Source organism: Manacus candei, unplaced genomic scaffold (assembly GCF_025592945.1).
Source record: "Manacus candei isolate 608988 ecotype Guabito, Panama unplaced genomic scaffold, ASM2559294v1 h1tg000043l, whole genome shotgun sequence".
NCBI lineage: Eukaryota > Metazoa > Chordata > Aves > Passeriformes > Pipridae > Manacus > Manacus candei.
In genome coordinates, this window is record NW_026138091.1 from 7,016,314 (window position 1) to 7,033,914 (window position 17,601).

General features: G+C 44.1%; 1 protein-coding gene across 5 annotated transcripts in view; it reads right to left on the reverse strand.

Moving 5' to 3' along the window:
- Positions 1–17,601, reverse strand: part of RASSF3 (Ras association domain family member 3) — a 106,173-nt gene that overhangs the window by 45,508 nt on the left and 43,064 nt on the right. The window contains exon 1 of one of the 5 annotated variants that reach the window (XM_051795852.1): positions 4,631–4,896. The exons of the other annotated variants lie outside the window; for them this stretch is intronic. Coding sequence (XP_051651812.1) covers positions 4,631–4,759 — 129 coding nt within the window. The 5' untranslated portion in view covers positions 4,760–4,896. Of the gene's footprint in view, positions 1–4,630; positions 4,897–17,601 lie in introns of those variants that run through there. 5 annotated transcript variants of the gene reach the window in all.

Here is a 17,601-nt window from a genome sequence, read left to right on the forward strand (position 1 = left end):
TTTTGGCTCCAAAGCAAGCCTATAATTAGAAACTCATTTTTTCTGGTAGTCAGGAGAGCCATTTTCCCTAGGGAATGTTGCGGAAAGGAAACCCAGGAAGAGTCGTAATGGTCAAACAACGTGAAACATTAATAACAGCCACTGGTAACACAAAGCCATCTTAACTAGATTTGAGCATTTACAAATTGCATTTTATTCCTAGAAACTGTTTTCTTCCCAAATAAAATGCCTTTTTTTAATCTGTCTTCCTCTCAATGAAATGCCTCAACCTACTGTGCACATTCATGTGTATCAGACCTAAAGAAAGGCTTCTGAACCCAGAAGTTTGTCCTACTTTTTCACACTTGCACGAGCTCGCCCATTAAAAAAAGTTTGCTACACCTTTCCCTGCAAACCTCCTCTTCCAACAGTGAAATGAGAGATGGCTGGTTACCTTGCCAGGACTAGTTAGGGATGTTACTTTCAACCTCTGCCTTTTGCCTTTCCCCTTCATACCTCCTCTGCTCTTCTCTATCCACTTTCCATTTCCAGCTTTCTTATGAATTTCCTTTCCCACCTCCACTACCACACCTGCAAATTCAGCTGATGGGCAGAAAAGACAGTCAGAAAGCCAATGTCATGGCAGGGGGCACTGGGTGAGGGTGCAGGGGAAGGAACTTAGACAGCGGGTCTGGAAGCCATGAAGACTGAGACCAGAAAGGGGAAGAGAGAGGGAGAAATCAGACCTCAGACAGAGAAGGACCAGTGTTGACAGCAAGGCATCGAGCACCTTCTTGAGTGCAGGAGGAAGGCATGCATTTCTGGAAACTGCCAACAGAAGCAATGTGCATTTTTCTTGCAAATACTTTTACGGAGCCCCCTGCAAAATGGTAGGACAGAGCATGAACACACAGTAGCATTTTTTTTTTCAAAGAGCAGAGCAGCATCCAAGCAACAAACTTCCTATATCCAAGCTATTTTGCATTAGACATCAAGCAGAACTCTCTCACATTTTGTGTGCAAACTATTCACAATTCAGATGATGAAGACGAGCTGCAGGATTGGCCCTCTTCTAACAGCTAGGATACACGACCTTCATAGCACTTGCCAGCTTCTGAAGCAAGGTTTCCCAAGGCACAGTGGTGTCCTCTGTCGCAGATCCCTCACATGAAAGGGCAGAGAGAGATCTTGACCACAGCCTCTTCTCATGTTTCTAACCCTTACAGTTACACTGGGAGGGGATGACAAATGCAGAGCAGGCAGAACCAAGTACACGGATATCCTCAAGCGTTTACAGGGATCCTCATGGAAGATATGAGCTCAGCAAGGCTGGGAACTAACTCAGACAGCAACTAAAATGCTTGAAAAGCTACTGTCCATCAAGACCCCTGAGAAAGGAAAGTATTGGAAGGATTTACATTAACCCAAAGTGGTTCAAAGTAGGAGAATTCAGGGAACTGGGTGTCGAAGGAAAGTGCAGAAAACACGCACGGGAAGATGTGCATCCTTCCAACATATGGTGGGGCTTTCAGCAGCAGGCATGACTGTTTTCAATTTTCCTGAAAGGATGGGGGTGGGTTGGAGAAAAGAGGGAGAGAAAGGGGTCAGCTTTCAGAAGTTTACCAAACATCTTATTTTGGTATTTTCTCTACAGGGAATGGACAATTTCCAAAGGCTTGATCATACAGAAGCACAGGTTTGATCTTGCAAAAGCCTATGTACATGGATAACTTTACCTCACATGAGCAGTCATACTGGCAGGACAAATATATTTACAGTTCCTCCTTCTTCATTTATGAAATGAGTCATTGCAAACACAAAACAGGGCCACAGTGAGCTTAATCTATATTTAAATTTTACAAGAGCCACAGAAGATAAGAAACCTTAAATAAAGCTAAAATTTCATGAGCAGCAACACTGCATAAAGCAACCTGCCTTTTATCTATATTGCCCTCAGACTGAAGTATTTCTTGCGCAAGAAAAAACTTTGGGGCCACAGCTCAACCCCAAACATCATGCTGCCTATCACATGCTGCAGTGGTTTTATGCTGCAAGTATTTTAGAAGTGGTACAGAGAGATGAAGAGACAAATCTTTAACAACTCTAGAGATTAGGTATCATAGGCAAAGACCAAAGGTATTATCACAAGATTGTTACATCATAATTGCTATCCTGTCTCAGCTGCAGATCTGAGGTATGTAAGCCCATCCTTGACCTATTAAATGGAAGACAAAACTTCACTACTTAAACCCGTGAATTTCCTTTTTTCTTTCTTTCTTTTCTTTGGAAATCCATACAAAACAAGGCTAAACACTAGTACTGAGTTTTTCTGCAGGCACAGCTGCAAGCCAAATGCTCTAACCCATTTCTTCCCAAGAAAGGGGGCAGAGGGAGCTAAGATAGAGGGATAAAAGTAATGGCCAGCATTTAAATCTTCTACAAAAAAAGAAACCCACACTGCAAAACTTAATATCTGTATAGTTGAGAAACACACAGAAACAATAACTAATAGCTCCCCTCTTTTCTGTTTGCTCAAGGGGACATAGTATGCATTTTTTGACTAAACCTCAAATACAAACCAAAAGTAACATCCTCTTCCCTACAAAGAGGCTTATTATGACTGTTATTGCTGGAAGGGGAAACTCACTCTTACTGGCCACATGACTGTTGAAATCTACATTCAGCATTGTTTGGGGATTTTTTTTTCTTTCCTCTATAAATCAGCAGCTCAGAGCAACTGGTAATAACTTTATGACTAGAAACATTAGCTGAGTATTTCTGATGCTGCAGAGTCAGCAACACGGATTAATTTATTCCAGCCTACTAAATACATACTTAAACATGTACCCTGCAACACCTCACTGCAGTATTCTCCTGGGAAACATTACTAGAACAGAATAACAAATTTTAGTTGCGATTTGGGGTTTTTTTCCAGTCCCTCTTGCTTGGAAACATCATCACATACTGCAATTTACACATTTGCACAATTTACTACTTATACAGCTAGTATTTTGTAAAACAACTCATACAATAGCATTATAAAGACACATGTATGCTTTTAGATCTGAATCAAGACCTGGGCCTTCTCACATGTCACAATATAGTAGCTACACCGAGCCTGACAGCAGTCAGGTATCTATTCACATAGTACTGTCACACCACGATTCTCCTCTGCAAGGGCCAGGTGGCAACCAGCACTGGCTAAATACGTTAGCAGATGAAGTTCAAGGACACTCTGCAGGACTCGCCAGTTTCCAGAGAATACCTGAGGTTAGTGGGAGGCAGAAACTCAAAATGGATGAGAAAAAGACAACCCCTGAAGAGAGGTGTTAAGAGGAGCACACTGCACAAGCAGCCACGACCTGATAAGCAGCTGGTCCCAGCCTATTTGCACCAAGTGCCCAAGCTCAGGTGTAGGGAGAGGGTGTGCCCAGGCTCCTTGCCAAACTTTGCAAAGGAAGTAAAAGCTCAAGAGAGCTCTGTGCACTTCCTCAAACAGGAGCAAGAGTTTCCCGAGGGGCAGCTAGAGGCTTTCAGTTTTAAGCAAATCAGAAACGGAGCATAACAGATGGACAACCTCAGAGAAACATAAACCAAGATTTGCTTTCTGCAGCAGAACACAGCCTACAGAAATGGCTGTGGGCAATGAATGATGGTTTTTGACATATGGCACGGGTGGACCAGAGGGCAGCTGTGGTACCCAGGCTTTGACAAGCAAGTTTATAACCAGGTCCCCACAGCAGCAGTAATACTGGAACCGAAATTCGGTGGGGAAAAACACCAAGAGTTGGTAGAAAGAAACAGACGCTGAACAGAAAGAAGCTATAGATGCTGGTAGGAGCAGGTGAAGAAGAACTAGTATAAACAAAACAGGTCGCTAGCTTCCAGTTTCCAAAGACACAAAACACCTCTACGAAAACGTCCTGCGCTTTAGGATGAGAGAAATGAGAGGGGATGGACTGCTCAGCTAAAGAAATGTGACGTTTACCCTATAAGGTTTAATGACTGCTCTGGATCAGACAGGTCCTCTACTGAAATTTCAACGCTGACCACAATAGGAGTTGGTTCGGGGTTTTTGCTTAGTTTTTAATCAGTTCTTCACTTCAAAGCCTACTTGCAGCTCATTGCCTGAGCCTGAATGCTTAAACCAAGACACTTAAACACTTCTGAGGGCCTTTTGCTGCCAACAAACCAGCTGAAGAGGCTGTCGTTCATCGCGGAATGAGCTCCGAGAGGAGCGAGGGGCAGCCCCTGCCGTGCCCCGGCGGAGCGCTGCCCGCCGAGCCGGCAGCGGGGCCGACAGCGCGGTTACCACAGACATGTGATCCCTCCTCACATCCCCTGCTCGCCGGGCGCTGGGGGTCCCTCAGCCCGGCCGCCGAGCGGGGCACGCCGGCGGGGGCCCCTCCAGAGACCCCTCCGGAGACCCCCGCCCGCGCGGGAGCCCTGCTGGAAGCCTGGCGAGGGAAGAAGCCCTGCCCGGCCGCCTGCTCCCCGCTCCGTCCCGGGTGCGGGCGGCTCCGCGGGTCCTTCCCCGTGGGGGAGGGGGCAGCGGACACGTGGAGGCCAAGCCGGAGGGAGCCGGCCCGGCCCGGCCGGCGGAGCTGCCCCGCGGGCGCAGCCGCCCCTCAGCCCCGCGCACGGCACTTACTTGCGGGGCGGCGCGGGACTTGCCCGGCGGCCTCCTGAAGAAGGAGGTGCGGGCGGTGAAAAAGAACTCTTCGGACTCCTCCTCCTCCAGGCTGCTGTACCCGCTGCTCATACTGCTGGTCCAGGTCATCGGCGGCGGCAGCGGCTGCTAGTGCTGGTGGGGCCGGGCGGCGGAGAGCGCCGTCCCGGCCGCCGCATGGGGCCCCGCCGCTGCCGCTCCTCGCCCAGCCCGGCGGGTCCGGGGCGCAAGAGACGGAGGAGGAGGAGGAGGAGGAGGAGGAGGAGCCGGGCTGTGGCTGCCGCGCTCCCGCCCTCGCTCCGTTCCCTTCCTGCCGCGCGAGTTCCCGCGGGCAGCGCCGTCTCCGCCCGCCCGGGCAGCAGGTGAGGGGCAGGGCTGGCCCCTTCCCGCCCCCGCGCTCCAAACACCCGCCAGGCCCGGGCAGGGGGGCGGCCGAGTGCCTGACCCCCTTTCCCGATGTCGTGTCCCCATGTTAGTTACTAGGAACGAGGCAGCTGAGGGGGAGGCTGTGCTGAAGAAATAAGTTCTCAAACTTTTCCCCCATAATTACCCGCTTTCACCTTCTATGCACTGTAAGAACAAAGTTATTAAAAAATAACCGACGGCAAAACAATGGCGAAAGCCTTTTCACCCAGCAATCCGTGAATTCAGGCTTCGCGCCCGGCGGCAGCCCCACCGCGCTGAGCAGTCACAGCCCCGAGTTTCGCAGCCGCGGCGGTGCCTGGCCCCGGCCGCGCCGGCACCATCAGCAGCCCACGGACTGTTAAATCGATGGAATTCATCGCCCCGGGAGGTAGCGAGGAGGGAGGCTTGTGAAGACTCAGCAGAGATTAGATATGTGTACAGATAGCAAGACTATCCGGAGCTGCAGCTGGAAAACATATTTAAAAGCACAAAAGTCCTGATAAGACACAGGGCAAACATCAGACTCATCACCAACGGGGGAAATGACGGACAATGCGTGAAGGCCAAGTTGCTCCGTAATTACCTGCTTCAGAGTTTCTCATGTCTTCCCTTAGTTTATCTAGGGCTGGTCACTGTCACCGACAGGATGCTGGGTTTAAGGTACCGCTTCCTAAAGCTTTGCAGCTGCCCATAAAAGCAGACTTGCCTTTCCTGCACACCCTTAGTCCAGCGTTCCCTCTGTCCCCTATGCCACAGCAGTGGCCCCAAGAGGGGAAATGAGTCACATCAGCCACTTGCTGCCAGAGCAAACCTCTGGAGACTTCGGGATCAGAGAGGAGAGCAGGCAACACCTTTCAGCAGCAGCACTGCCTTAGATTAAACAGAATTGGAGCTTTGTGTTTACCAAACTGCAATCTAAGCCAACACATCTAAGCCAGTTCCCATGGTCTCAGCACTCAGACAGAGATATATCAGGGACACCATTACACCATTAGCTGACACCTCCTTTCTCTCTTACTGATCCCCATTTCTCTGGCCCCTCACACACTCCTCATTTGCTGTGTGTGGCTGTTCCTATCCCCCACCTGAGTGGTGACTGGGTCTGTTTCTGCCACTAAGCTTCTCTTTCCACACCAGTATCCTTACATATTGATAAAGGCACATCAACACCAACAAAACAACTCACACTGAGAACTAAAACCAGTCAAATCAGTTTGAGAGGTGTCAAATCTTTACTTTCCCATCAACTCTGATTCTTCCAGATTTTTGTATGGAGTTTGGCATCTGGCAGATTAGAAGGTTGCACAGCTTTTGAAACAAATAATTGAGACTAATAGCGTAAATGCGGATGTGTCAGACCTTGAGCCTACTTGTCGGCACTGTAAAGCCCCATGGTATGCAAGATAGCTTTAAGTTGAATGCCAAGTTACTTGAATGCGACTAAAACATGTTAAAATGCTTGTTTTAGACAAACGAGCTTTGTGTTACCTGGCTCGCCAAGCCCAGCTCCATGCCAAAAGGAAGTCCCACCAGAGACCTGCTGGGCACGCCTCTGAACCTGCCCAAGACCCAGTAACTCCAGTTTACAAAGCTTTCGGAAAAAAAGCCCCTGACCATGATCATAATTAAGGTGAAGGATTTTAAGTGATTGAGATATGCTACAAAATGGGATTTGTGTTTTCAAACTACAAAGGTATTTTTAAATACTACCTGCTGGCACACTTGACAGACTCCCCAGCAAAAAAGGTACTGTTTGTAACTTGTTTGCTTGGCTGCAGCCTCAAGCCTGGTAGTGCGTGGGTGGACCATTAAGCTGGCAAAGATGATCATCAAGACAATAAGCTGCTGCAAGGGAGCTCCAGTCCATCTGTGCAAGATCAGTTGAAAGTCCTGGGCTGGAGTCTACATGTTCCCTGTCAGCAAGGCAAGGCATTCACCTTGTCTGTGAAGCATCATTTATATCGATAACACAGAAAGATTCACAGTACCGTTTTCTCCTGCTGCAACAAAGAATGAGGAAGAGAATACATCTTAGTTCTCTGTGCTATATCTTCCAGTATGAGTTCACTCCTCCATTATGGCTCTGTTTTTAAGCCTACTAATTTTGACAGAGATTTTTTTACTTTAATTTTTTTCAGACATGGCACTGAATCAAATAATTCACATGAAGGTACAAACAGATGTGATGCCTTTCAATTTTTATTTATTTAGTGCTGGCAAGGAACATAACCAAATCCTATCGAGTATTTTGCAAGGCTGATACTTAAAAATTAATTGGTACCCCTGTTGATTTCACTGTCTCCAGACTACTCTGTCCATATTTTTACAGTCTCTGTCCCCAGACAAGTACTCTTCCACCTTCTCAAATTGACTTTTTGATCTTACCTAGGTAAGACTCATTCAAGGCTCTTTGTTAGGTGCTGCATTTAAACATCTACACTACCAGACTTGCATTATTTTTGGTTCGCTCTGACAGGCCTCTTAAATAATCAAAAAACCCCCAAACAACACTGAATAATGAAAACAAAGACAGCCATGTCTCAAGATAAAGTTAGTAATAAGCTTTCTGAAAGCATACTTGTTCTTTGAAGCATACTAGGTAAAAAAAATAACTTAAAAGCCAAGGAATGTGGCAGAGGAGTGAGATCTACAACACAGACAAGCACTATGAGGCTCTCAAACAGTCCTTCCAAGAAATAATTCAATCCCGTGAGAAAATAAACTGGCAATCAGTTATCATATGATCGCACAGGCAGCTAGCAAGAAGAGGGAGATGCCTTTTTTTTTCAATTAATAATTAAGTTCTAGTAGCAAGTAGTGCTACAAATGCACCCGTGAAGAAAAGAAGAAAGAAGTTTTGGGAGAGGGTTAATTAAAGGTTGATGACGTAGATAGAATTTCAGAGTATTTTTAAACTGTAGCCAGTTAAAAGTGGTGGCTCAAGTAACAGAACCTAAAATAGTAATGGGCACTTTGTGTTTCAAAGCAAGAATCTCATTAATAAAATATTAATAAAAAGCAATCACAGGCAAAGATAACCTGTGTGATATACAGCTATTTGTTGTGGAGGGGGGGAAACAATGATTAAAATGACTGTTCATTTCAGGATAAAATTCAGCTTTAAATCACTTAGTGGTTTAGGAGAGTCAGTTCAGAGAAATGGAACATCAAGCATAGCTTCCAGAAAAGCGGAAATAAAAGCTGAACTTCCTAAATGGCAAAACAGGTGTGAATAATTTTATGAATCTGGCAAGAATTAGGACTTCGAACTACCATGACTGAAATAACCCTTAAAACCAGGCACAGAATTGCATAGAGGTGGACTGCTGCAAAAGGTCCTGCAGCTTCCTTACTTTATTTGTATTAAAATATCACTTTGTTGAAGTAATCACAATACCACAGGAAAATACAGTTGAACGGGATTACAAGAGGTAGTTCAGTACATTCATCTCCTGTTCTGAAGAAGAGCACCCAACTTTACACCATCCCTAAAAGACCTTTAGAAATCTGTTCTTAAAACACAGTACGGTGCTGTAGCACCTCCCCTGTAGGCCATCCCTTCTAGTGTTTAAGTTATTGATTGAGTTAGAAAGTTTTTCCTAACGTCTCGTTTTAAATCCTTAACCTTGCCCGTTTGCTTCTTAGCAAGAGAAATAGAGGGAGAACAGTCCATTGCTGGTTTTTTAGAGCAACTTTTTGGGTATTTGGGGACTCTTTGTTCTTCCCATTTTTCTGCTTCCCAGACTAAACAAAGGGACAACTGATAACACATCCTATAGAGTTTACATTAACTCCATCAGCAACTGCATGATGTTTACATGTATCAAAAACATCCTCTCCACCCTCTGACATAGACACTGGGAAGACTCATTCAAATGGGAAAGCCACTAAACATTCACTTGGCCAGTAATGTTGCTTTGAGCCCCAGGACCAAGACACTCACTTCTGCACACAAGCCTTGGTCTTCTCTCCAGACTTGTGGCAGACTACATCAAAAGGCACTGGGTCAAAGGATCAGGAAAGCTAAAAGCAAGATAGAGCACGGGTTTGGGTAGTCCTGTAGCATTTAAGACTATATTTCTATTACAATTAAAAAAATAATTTGGAGATCTCAAGAGAAGAATAGACAGATTCCTCCTTTTCTACCTCCCCTGACTTCAGTCCCCCAGGTGAAACCCTGCAAGGATGCTTACATTCTCTGGCAAGCAGGTCCCGCAGTTGCAGGCAGCAGCCTCTGGTGGGATGGGAGGAGTGAAAGGAAGCAGGACATGGGCTGTGCGAGGGAAAGGGTCATTGCAGACACTCAACTTTCTCACCCCGCTCTAAACCTGCATTACTATCCTCCCTGTTTCATCAGTGCTTTGCAGGAAGAGTTTCATTAATGACCCTAGCAGTATTTAATTCTAATTGCTATGAATTTGCAAGATGCCCCCAACCCCTGGCTGTTTTGGTCTTTTCTGGAGTACTGTGACTCTTTCTCTCCCCCTCTCATTTTCTGCCTTCACATGTCTTTGCAAACCCTGGTCCTGATCCTATAAAGGATTAACCGTGGACATAGCCTTATCGATATAAAGTATGCCTTTGACTTCCAACTATAGTTTTACTTTCTTTTATCATTTATCAGAGCTTCAGCACGACTGTGTCATTCTTCCCTTTTTTTTTTTTCTTTTTTCTCAATAAATTTTTTAGCTTTTCAAAAACTTAGGGACTTTCAAAATTTAGGGACACCTTAGGGCTGGTTGCTATCTGGTAGCAACAGATGTTTAATAAATTACTCCCTGTATTTAAAGAGTAATGATGTTCCTGGTCTAGGCACAGTATGGGCTGCATGATGTGAGGCTGGAAAAGAAAGGAGTAAAGGTAATCTGTTTCTGTGCCGGCACTGAGACAGTGCTGTAGCCAATACCTGCTTGAGTATACTGATTTTGAGATTTTTTGTGCAGACATTCGTCCAAGTGTGGATCAAAATCTTAAAGAACTAAAGAAAACCAGAAGTATAGAAGGGACTGCAAAAAAACTATGGAGTCAGCCCCTCTTCCCTAACCAAGAGCTGCTTCAGGTACAGTCCTATGGGACATACTAAATCTTAAGATATTCTTAGGATTGAAACCCATTATTTTAATTATTTAAATTATATGTGTATAGCAAAGACTAACTAAAAACAAGTTGCAGAGGAAAAGAGTTTGTAACTGTCCCTTTAAAATCTGAATAAATAATTCATTGTGTAGGTTTAGTTTTTTCTGCATTCCAGCTGAAAACAGTAGTAATTTCAGATGATCAAAGCAAAGCAATGAAGTTGAAATACAACCAACCCAGAATATCCACTCAGGCCTGTAGTTTCCTTACACCAGTAAACTTTGTGTTTACTCGTTTCTCCCATTTGTGTTGAATTAATAGCTCAGGTCTGTTTAGTACCACTGGCAGCAATGACAATTATCCTTTGATTCATACTCAGCAAATCGTTAATTCAAACAAGGTCATTCCAGCCACATAGGCACATGAGTGCAGACTGAAAACAAACAGGAGCCAGGTAAACAGCCTCTCCCCATATCCTGGGGAAGAAATGCCATGGAGACACGTACTTGTTATAGCAGATACAACCTTAGACAGCATTGTCAGGAATTCTTCTCTGCCTCTTAAAAGTCTTGATTCTGCCCAACCCTTAAGCCCCCTTGGTGCAGGTTGTTCATTCAAAATCCTCAAAAAGAAAGGGATAGCTGGAAATGAAAAATAACCCATGTAATCACTTTCTTACATGTTTGCACACTTGCAGTCATGCACCAAATCTGTGTTCTTCATCTACCATACTTGGATTGCTCAGAAGGTAGCAGAAATCAGAGCAAGTTCACCTTCCCTGTTGCAGGGGTTGTGGTTGGAGCAGTCAGACCTTCATTATTTTGAAGGGGGATAGCAAGCAGATGGAATGAGAAGTCTGTGCTTGTCTCCTTTCTTGCAATGCTGCAAACATGTGGCCACTTACCTACATGCACAGTTTGACTGAAGTCAGTAGAGCTACTCATAATTTTAAACATGCACATAGTTTGGAGGACTGGGGACTTGGTTGCTATGTAAAGCTATAAAGATAAAACTTTACCTTCCTGACAATTTTGGAATTACCATCATCCTTGTGTTAAGAGTCTGACAGTTTTCTAGAATATTCTATACCCCTGTTTATTGCAAAAAGATGTGTCATCAATTCAGCTTAGCAAGATGACTCAAAGTCAGCTAGTATAAGATGACAAATACAACCTTCACTAAGGGAATATTTCTGCAGTTTGAAGACACTGCCATGGAGTCTGGCCTCATCATGTGGTGTCAGCATGCACCTTCCTACATCCTGCCCCGCCCCAAAACCCACTGGGACTAACTGAAAGACTCTCATTGCCCTTGAAAGGATTTTGATAAAGCTCATAAAGCAATCTTCACCTGTACTTGCGTGCATTTTTCTATCAGTCTTTTCTTTTTGCATCCCAGTTAGGCAGAAGTGCTCTCCAAAACAGAAAGATTTGTTAGTAATTTTCCTTTTTTCCTCTCCTGTTGATTATAGACTAATAATATAGAATGCATTGCTAAACAAGTACTTTCTTGTCACAGATCTGAAAAGGTAGATTTTATAATATAAATGATGATCAGGTATTTTATATGTCTGTCATATGTTTAATCAGAGGGTTTCAGAGAGCTGCACAAATATACTGAAGTGAGTCTTGCCCTGCCTCTCACTCTCATTTCAAAGGCTGGATTTCTGTGGCACTGACAGATCAGTGCATATGTTGGTAGCAGTAAGAATTCAAAGCTGAGAGCCATGTTCCATGTGGCAATCTGTTCCCTGCAGCAATGGCCTTTTTAGCTTATGCTGTAGCCAGCCCCAGAAATTTCAGATAAAGTTTGTCAGTACCTAGATGTAGCCCAGAAGCCCTACCTCAATAAACAGGTGAATAAACATCCTTACTCACACAGTCCCATTGATGAGAATAGTCAGACATAAGTATAAGCGAAGGTTGGCATAAGGGAAGCTCAGAGGCCTGGTAGTGCTGTCATCCAATTCTCTGTAAGCACCCATGCCTTGCCAGAGTAAGCAGTAGAACTGCTATACAAGAAAATATAATCTTAAGGAAATATTCTGTAACAAAATGTACAGAAAACAGACCTTCTCCTACTTTTAATTCAGTTCCTAATTGCTAACAGTGTATAAAAATACTTGGGGCAGTAAAATTAACGAGGACCTTCTGTTTTAAGTATAGAAACCACAACTGTGGAAGCTCAGCATGCTTTGTAGATACCATGAAAATGTGAGCCCTAATGCACTGTAGCTGCAATCTGATTCCAAGCATCTGTCCTCAAACTGGTGAATTGATGGGGGAAGGGGCCTTCTGGTCTGAGAATCACTTTCCAATTGTCATTTCCTAGACAAAGAACATGAAATTGTCTTGTCATACTGTGTACGAGATGACATTTTGCTCTGTTTAATAAGTCTGACTGTGATATAGTACAAACTCCCTAGAAACTGTCCACATAAGTTTAGGACTTTGTAGGAAATCATCCTGACAACAGTACATGAAGATAAGTGTCCCAGAAAGACAGGGCTGTTTGACAGGACAACAGATCTGACAACTTGTTGCCTGATCCATCTAGTCCACCCTTAGGTGGAAAAATCTGAAAAAAATCGCCTGAAAGTGCAGTGCCCTCTGCCTGCAGATCCAGCCTGGTCAGCTGAAATGCTGGGGACTGCAGCAAGGCAGACCCCCTTGCCTGCTCGTGCCTGCCCACTCGCTTTCCAACTTGCAAGCCCAGCAGGCAGCGGAGGAGCTGCCAGCTGCTAATGCCAGGTACTTGCTTTCTGGCCCCTGTACTTTTGCAGCACTGCAAATGAACATTTTTCACATTTTCGGTAGGATGTGACCACCTTTGAAAATTTTGCCTTAAATCAAGCTTTCTTTTACCTAAATCTCGCTAACTCCTTCCATATTTGGTCTGCGACACATTCACTGGCCCAAGAGCTTTCTGATTCCCACCTTCACTGTCATGCTCTTCCTCCCTCACTGCAAGAATGCTGGTGCGGGGGGAGAAAAAAGTAAGACAGTTTGAAGAAAAGACAGGAGTGCAGGGAATGGAAAAAATCAGAAGTGAGAAATAGGCAAATCAGAAAAGTAAAACCCAAATAAAAAAGGTAATATTTTGGAATAAAAATAAGGTTTTTCTCACCAGAATTCCATAAAATTCCAAAACAAAATGTTCACGGAGATTTCTGGGTGGAAAAAAGGCATGTGTTTAGGAAAGCTGAGATGTGTGTTTGTAATTTGGAAGGAAGATTTAGAGAAAAAAACATACTGAAAAATTAGAAATGAAAATTACGGAAAAAGTACTTTGTGAAAAGGCGGCTAAGGAAAGCATATGTATCAGGGCTGAGAAGATACTGGAGAACTAAAAAAGAGAAAATAAAAAAAGGAAAATATGGTGCCTCTGTTTTTCTTTCAAAATTGTGGAATGCTGTACACATAGCATCTCAAATCCTCAATTTAGGAGATTTAAAGTCAGCCTCTTGGCTTCAAATATGGAGGGAAGAGAAAGGGAAGAAGTGGACACTTTATACAACAAGAAGTCCAGCAGAGCTGCAGACCACATGGGGCTGTATCCTGTCAGAGATGTCCTGCTTCAATACAGTTCTTGCTCTCTTCTACCTACAGTTTATCAATCAGATGCAGTGACAGCATTTTGGAGGAAAAAAGAGATGACCAGAGGGAAAAAAAACAACATATGCACTTAAGTTCAGCAGAAGCACCATCCCACCCCAAGGAAAAGAAGCTATTTATGTATCTGCTGACTGCCATGTCTGGTCCTGCAGTGGGTGAGGAGGTCACAGCCTGAGCCCTGGGCTGATGCAGGGAAGTTGACATCACTTATTTTTATCTGTTTCATTAACAACCTCCCCCACCAATGTTATAAAAAATAAACACAAAGGAGATATATTTGGGTCTCAAAGACATATACTTGTAAGGTGGGAAATGCCTCTTCAAGACTGACTGCCTCGAGCTTAACATGTGCCCCCAAGCCCCCCACATGCAGGGCATGACCAAGACCCTCATTACTTCTCTAGCCTGAAGCACAGGTCAGACATGGGTCAGTACTCAGGTCAGAAAGGAAACTGTAAATGTAGCAACTGATATACTTTTGTCAATTTGTTATAGATAACCTTTTATACATAACATGTATATGACCCAGAATTTATAGGACTTGGACCAATGAACACTGCCAAGCTCAGTCCCAGGTTCTGGTGTTCTCAAAGTCTTATTTCATGTTAGTTCATTTGTGGGCCCTATTTTATATCAAATTAGTATATATCCTTCAAAACAAAACCCAGAGGTGCTTCCAAGGGTAGTCAGCAACAGAAATCACATCATTATGGCAGTGTGGACCCCCCGGTCTTCCTCTGCACTTCACCATCCTCTTACACTGTCCCAGCCAGTGTCACCCACTCAGCCTCCCCTCATGTTTGAACTGATAAAACATGCATGCCATATCTTGAGTCCACACGTACAGGGCTGTAGGACACAGCCTGCTCTGAGAAATGTGGATCTGAGTTACTTTACAGTACCTGGCCTGAGGCCAGGGGTCACTCCCTGGAATGGAAGCCTTTGGCCACAGAGACAAGTAGTTGCGGCTGGCTCAGAAGCTGTGCTGCATCTACATATTATTTTTCAGACTTAATTTTAAAAGCAAGGTATTTAATTATTTTTATTTTACAGTCACTGCTTATGTTTACATTAAGACTGCTTTCTAAAAATGAGTTTCTAAAACAATTTTCTAAACTAATTTTCTAAAATCAGAAAAAACCCCAATCTGTTCTTACAAAATAAAATTATTTTCTTATTTTACTAAGCTTGCATGATTATTCTTCCCTGTGATCTGAAAAGGGAGCATCTGAGGTTTTAATGCTGTTATCATCTGGATGGACAGAAATGGTGGAAGAATGCGTAAAAAGAGGTTTTATAGTGCAGAGACATAGCTATTGTGGGACATAGCAAATTGTAGAGACATCCTACAGAAGCAATGTCTCTGGCATTGTCCAATGCAACAATGTCCAAGCTCTGATGCCATGGCTGTAGATGGATTTTTTTTAAGGCTTTAAAGAGGTGTAAACTCTGAGCTTCTGGAACCTGAACTAGCTGGAAAGTAAGATTTTTATAAAATCACTTGTAATTGCTATCCAATGCTTTCTCTTCAGACTTGGTGCACAGAAGCAGTACTTATGTACCCCTGTTGCAGAAGGCAGGTGAGTATCAGTCAGGCACGTGCAGAGGGCCTTATACCAGACCTGTCTGTATTTAAGCGCTGCCTCTCCAGTGCTTTATGAAATCTTGGTACAACTGAAGGAGAAGCTGGGGGAAGGGAAGCAGAGGAGGCAAAGCAGATGTGTCTAACTCAGGCTGTTCTACAAGCTATGACTCCAGCATTTGGTACCAAGCATATGCTGTATTTCCTACTTGAAAGCTGACTGCCACATCAAATGAAAATGGTTTTGTATGTGCTGCACCATAAAATTACACAGACACAGAGGGCCACACTAACTAGCTGTTTACCTCTGTGCTTCTACCAAAGCACGCAAGTATAATCGGAGGAAGGAAACTCCTAGGAGATGTGAAGGCTTTAATTGTTTCAGTGTGCAGATGGTTTGCATTACAGCAAATCGACACAGCTCAAGGTCAATTCATAGTTCAGCAATAGCTGTTTCAGCAAGTGAATTTAGTTTGTTTACGCCTCTTCTGGGAAAGTTTTAACTGCTATATTACTATTTTATAGATATTTCTAGGCTTAAGAAACACTGCAACAGGTGAAACTGGAGGAGCGTAGGATGCCACAGCCATTTCCTTCATGACTGATGCTGAGCAATTTTTAGAGCAGCTAAATATAGCTGTTTTCCTACAACATTTGAACACTTTGTTTCAACATGTTCTCTTTTGTGTCACTGACATAGAAATGCTCTGTTACAGACTCACAAAGACATGTCCTGCAACTCCAGTTTCCTTTACTATGTTGAAATGTGCCATGCAATCTCTGCACCTAGAGACTAAGGTATGACACAAGCAGTTACTTCTGCCCTTAACTATCAATCTGAGCTGTTCCTCTCTGAGAAGTTCCCAGTCCTTCTGCACAGGCAGCTCAGCTGTTCGTGAGACAGCTGCTGAACTGTCTTAATTTAGGGCTTAAATGGTTAGGATAAACTGGAACCATTTTTTTTTTTTTTTTTTTTTTTTGCTTAATAGCACCAGGCTGAAATCTGCCACAGTACCGCAGCTCGTCAACTGAGCCATCCCTCCAGGAGAAATGGAGCTCCTCAAGAGGAAAACAGGCTCAGCACCAGGGCAGGGGTGACTACTGTAGAAATACCAAGGTAAGATGTCACTAGTCAGAGTTTGGAGAGCTCCACATAGAAGAGGAACACAAAGTACTCTGGGACACAAAGTGTCAGACTGCAGGAGCCACAAGCACTTTCTTTTATGCCATTTTCCAACTAGATCTCGGATCTGTCGAGGTAGCTGCCATCAGAAAGGCAATCCCAAAACCAATGTCAACTGTTAAAAAACTGTATCCAGCATAAACAGTGCATGACTTTTGTTTTTAAAGGGATGGTCTTTGTTCCTTACACCTTGCCTTTGAGTTCTGCGGATCAGTGCTTATTCCCATCAATCATACGCTGTCTTTATCATTTATTCTCCACTCTTGTTCCACAGGGGCAGTACCAGATCCCCACATAATCATGGGGCAGCACCATGTCTTCATGACTGCAGTTGGTGTCTGGAGAGCAGACCTGGAGAACAAGGCATTGTCAAAGAGAGGTTATATTTGCATGACTCAACAGATGTACAGATGTATGTCCATATGTGCAGGTAATTTAACACTGTGGGTGCTCCTCCCCTCCCCTGACATGTGACCAAATTACCAGAGTCACAGGATAATTGAAAGATGGGTTCGCCCTCAAGGTCAGAACATGGTCAGTGAACTTGCAGTCTATTTGCAGACCTCAAAATATGTCAGAAAAGTCACTTATGATAGCAGCAGAACAGTGCTAAAAAGCTCATGCTCTTCGCTGTATGCACTAGGGCATCTACCTTTATTTTGTTCGGGTCTGAAAATCTTTTTAGAAAGATCTGCTTTTAAATTAAGAAAACTCTGCAAAACTTTTAAAAATAATTTTGTGGCAGGGCTGTGAGGATTTGAAACAGAGGGGCACACCAATACTGCAAGTTGTACCTAAGAATTTCACATCCATATCCTGGAAAAAATGTCTTGCCACAACCGCCCCACGCTGCACTGAGCAGTCCTCGATGTGGCCTTGACATCTGCTTCAGCATCTGGTCTTTTGGGAGGACCTGCCCCTGTGTGCTGGGCTGCTTTCAAAGGCCTCCTGCGATTGCTCAGGACGGCTGGCAGCATTCACCACCGCTCTGCACTCGGGCAGATATCCTTACAAGGCAATGCAATGATTCGCCCCCCTCCTTGGTGGAGCTCCAGCAGGCACATTCACCAGTGTACATCAGTAATCCAGCTTT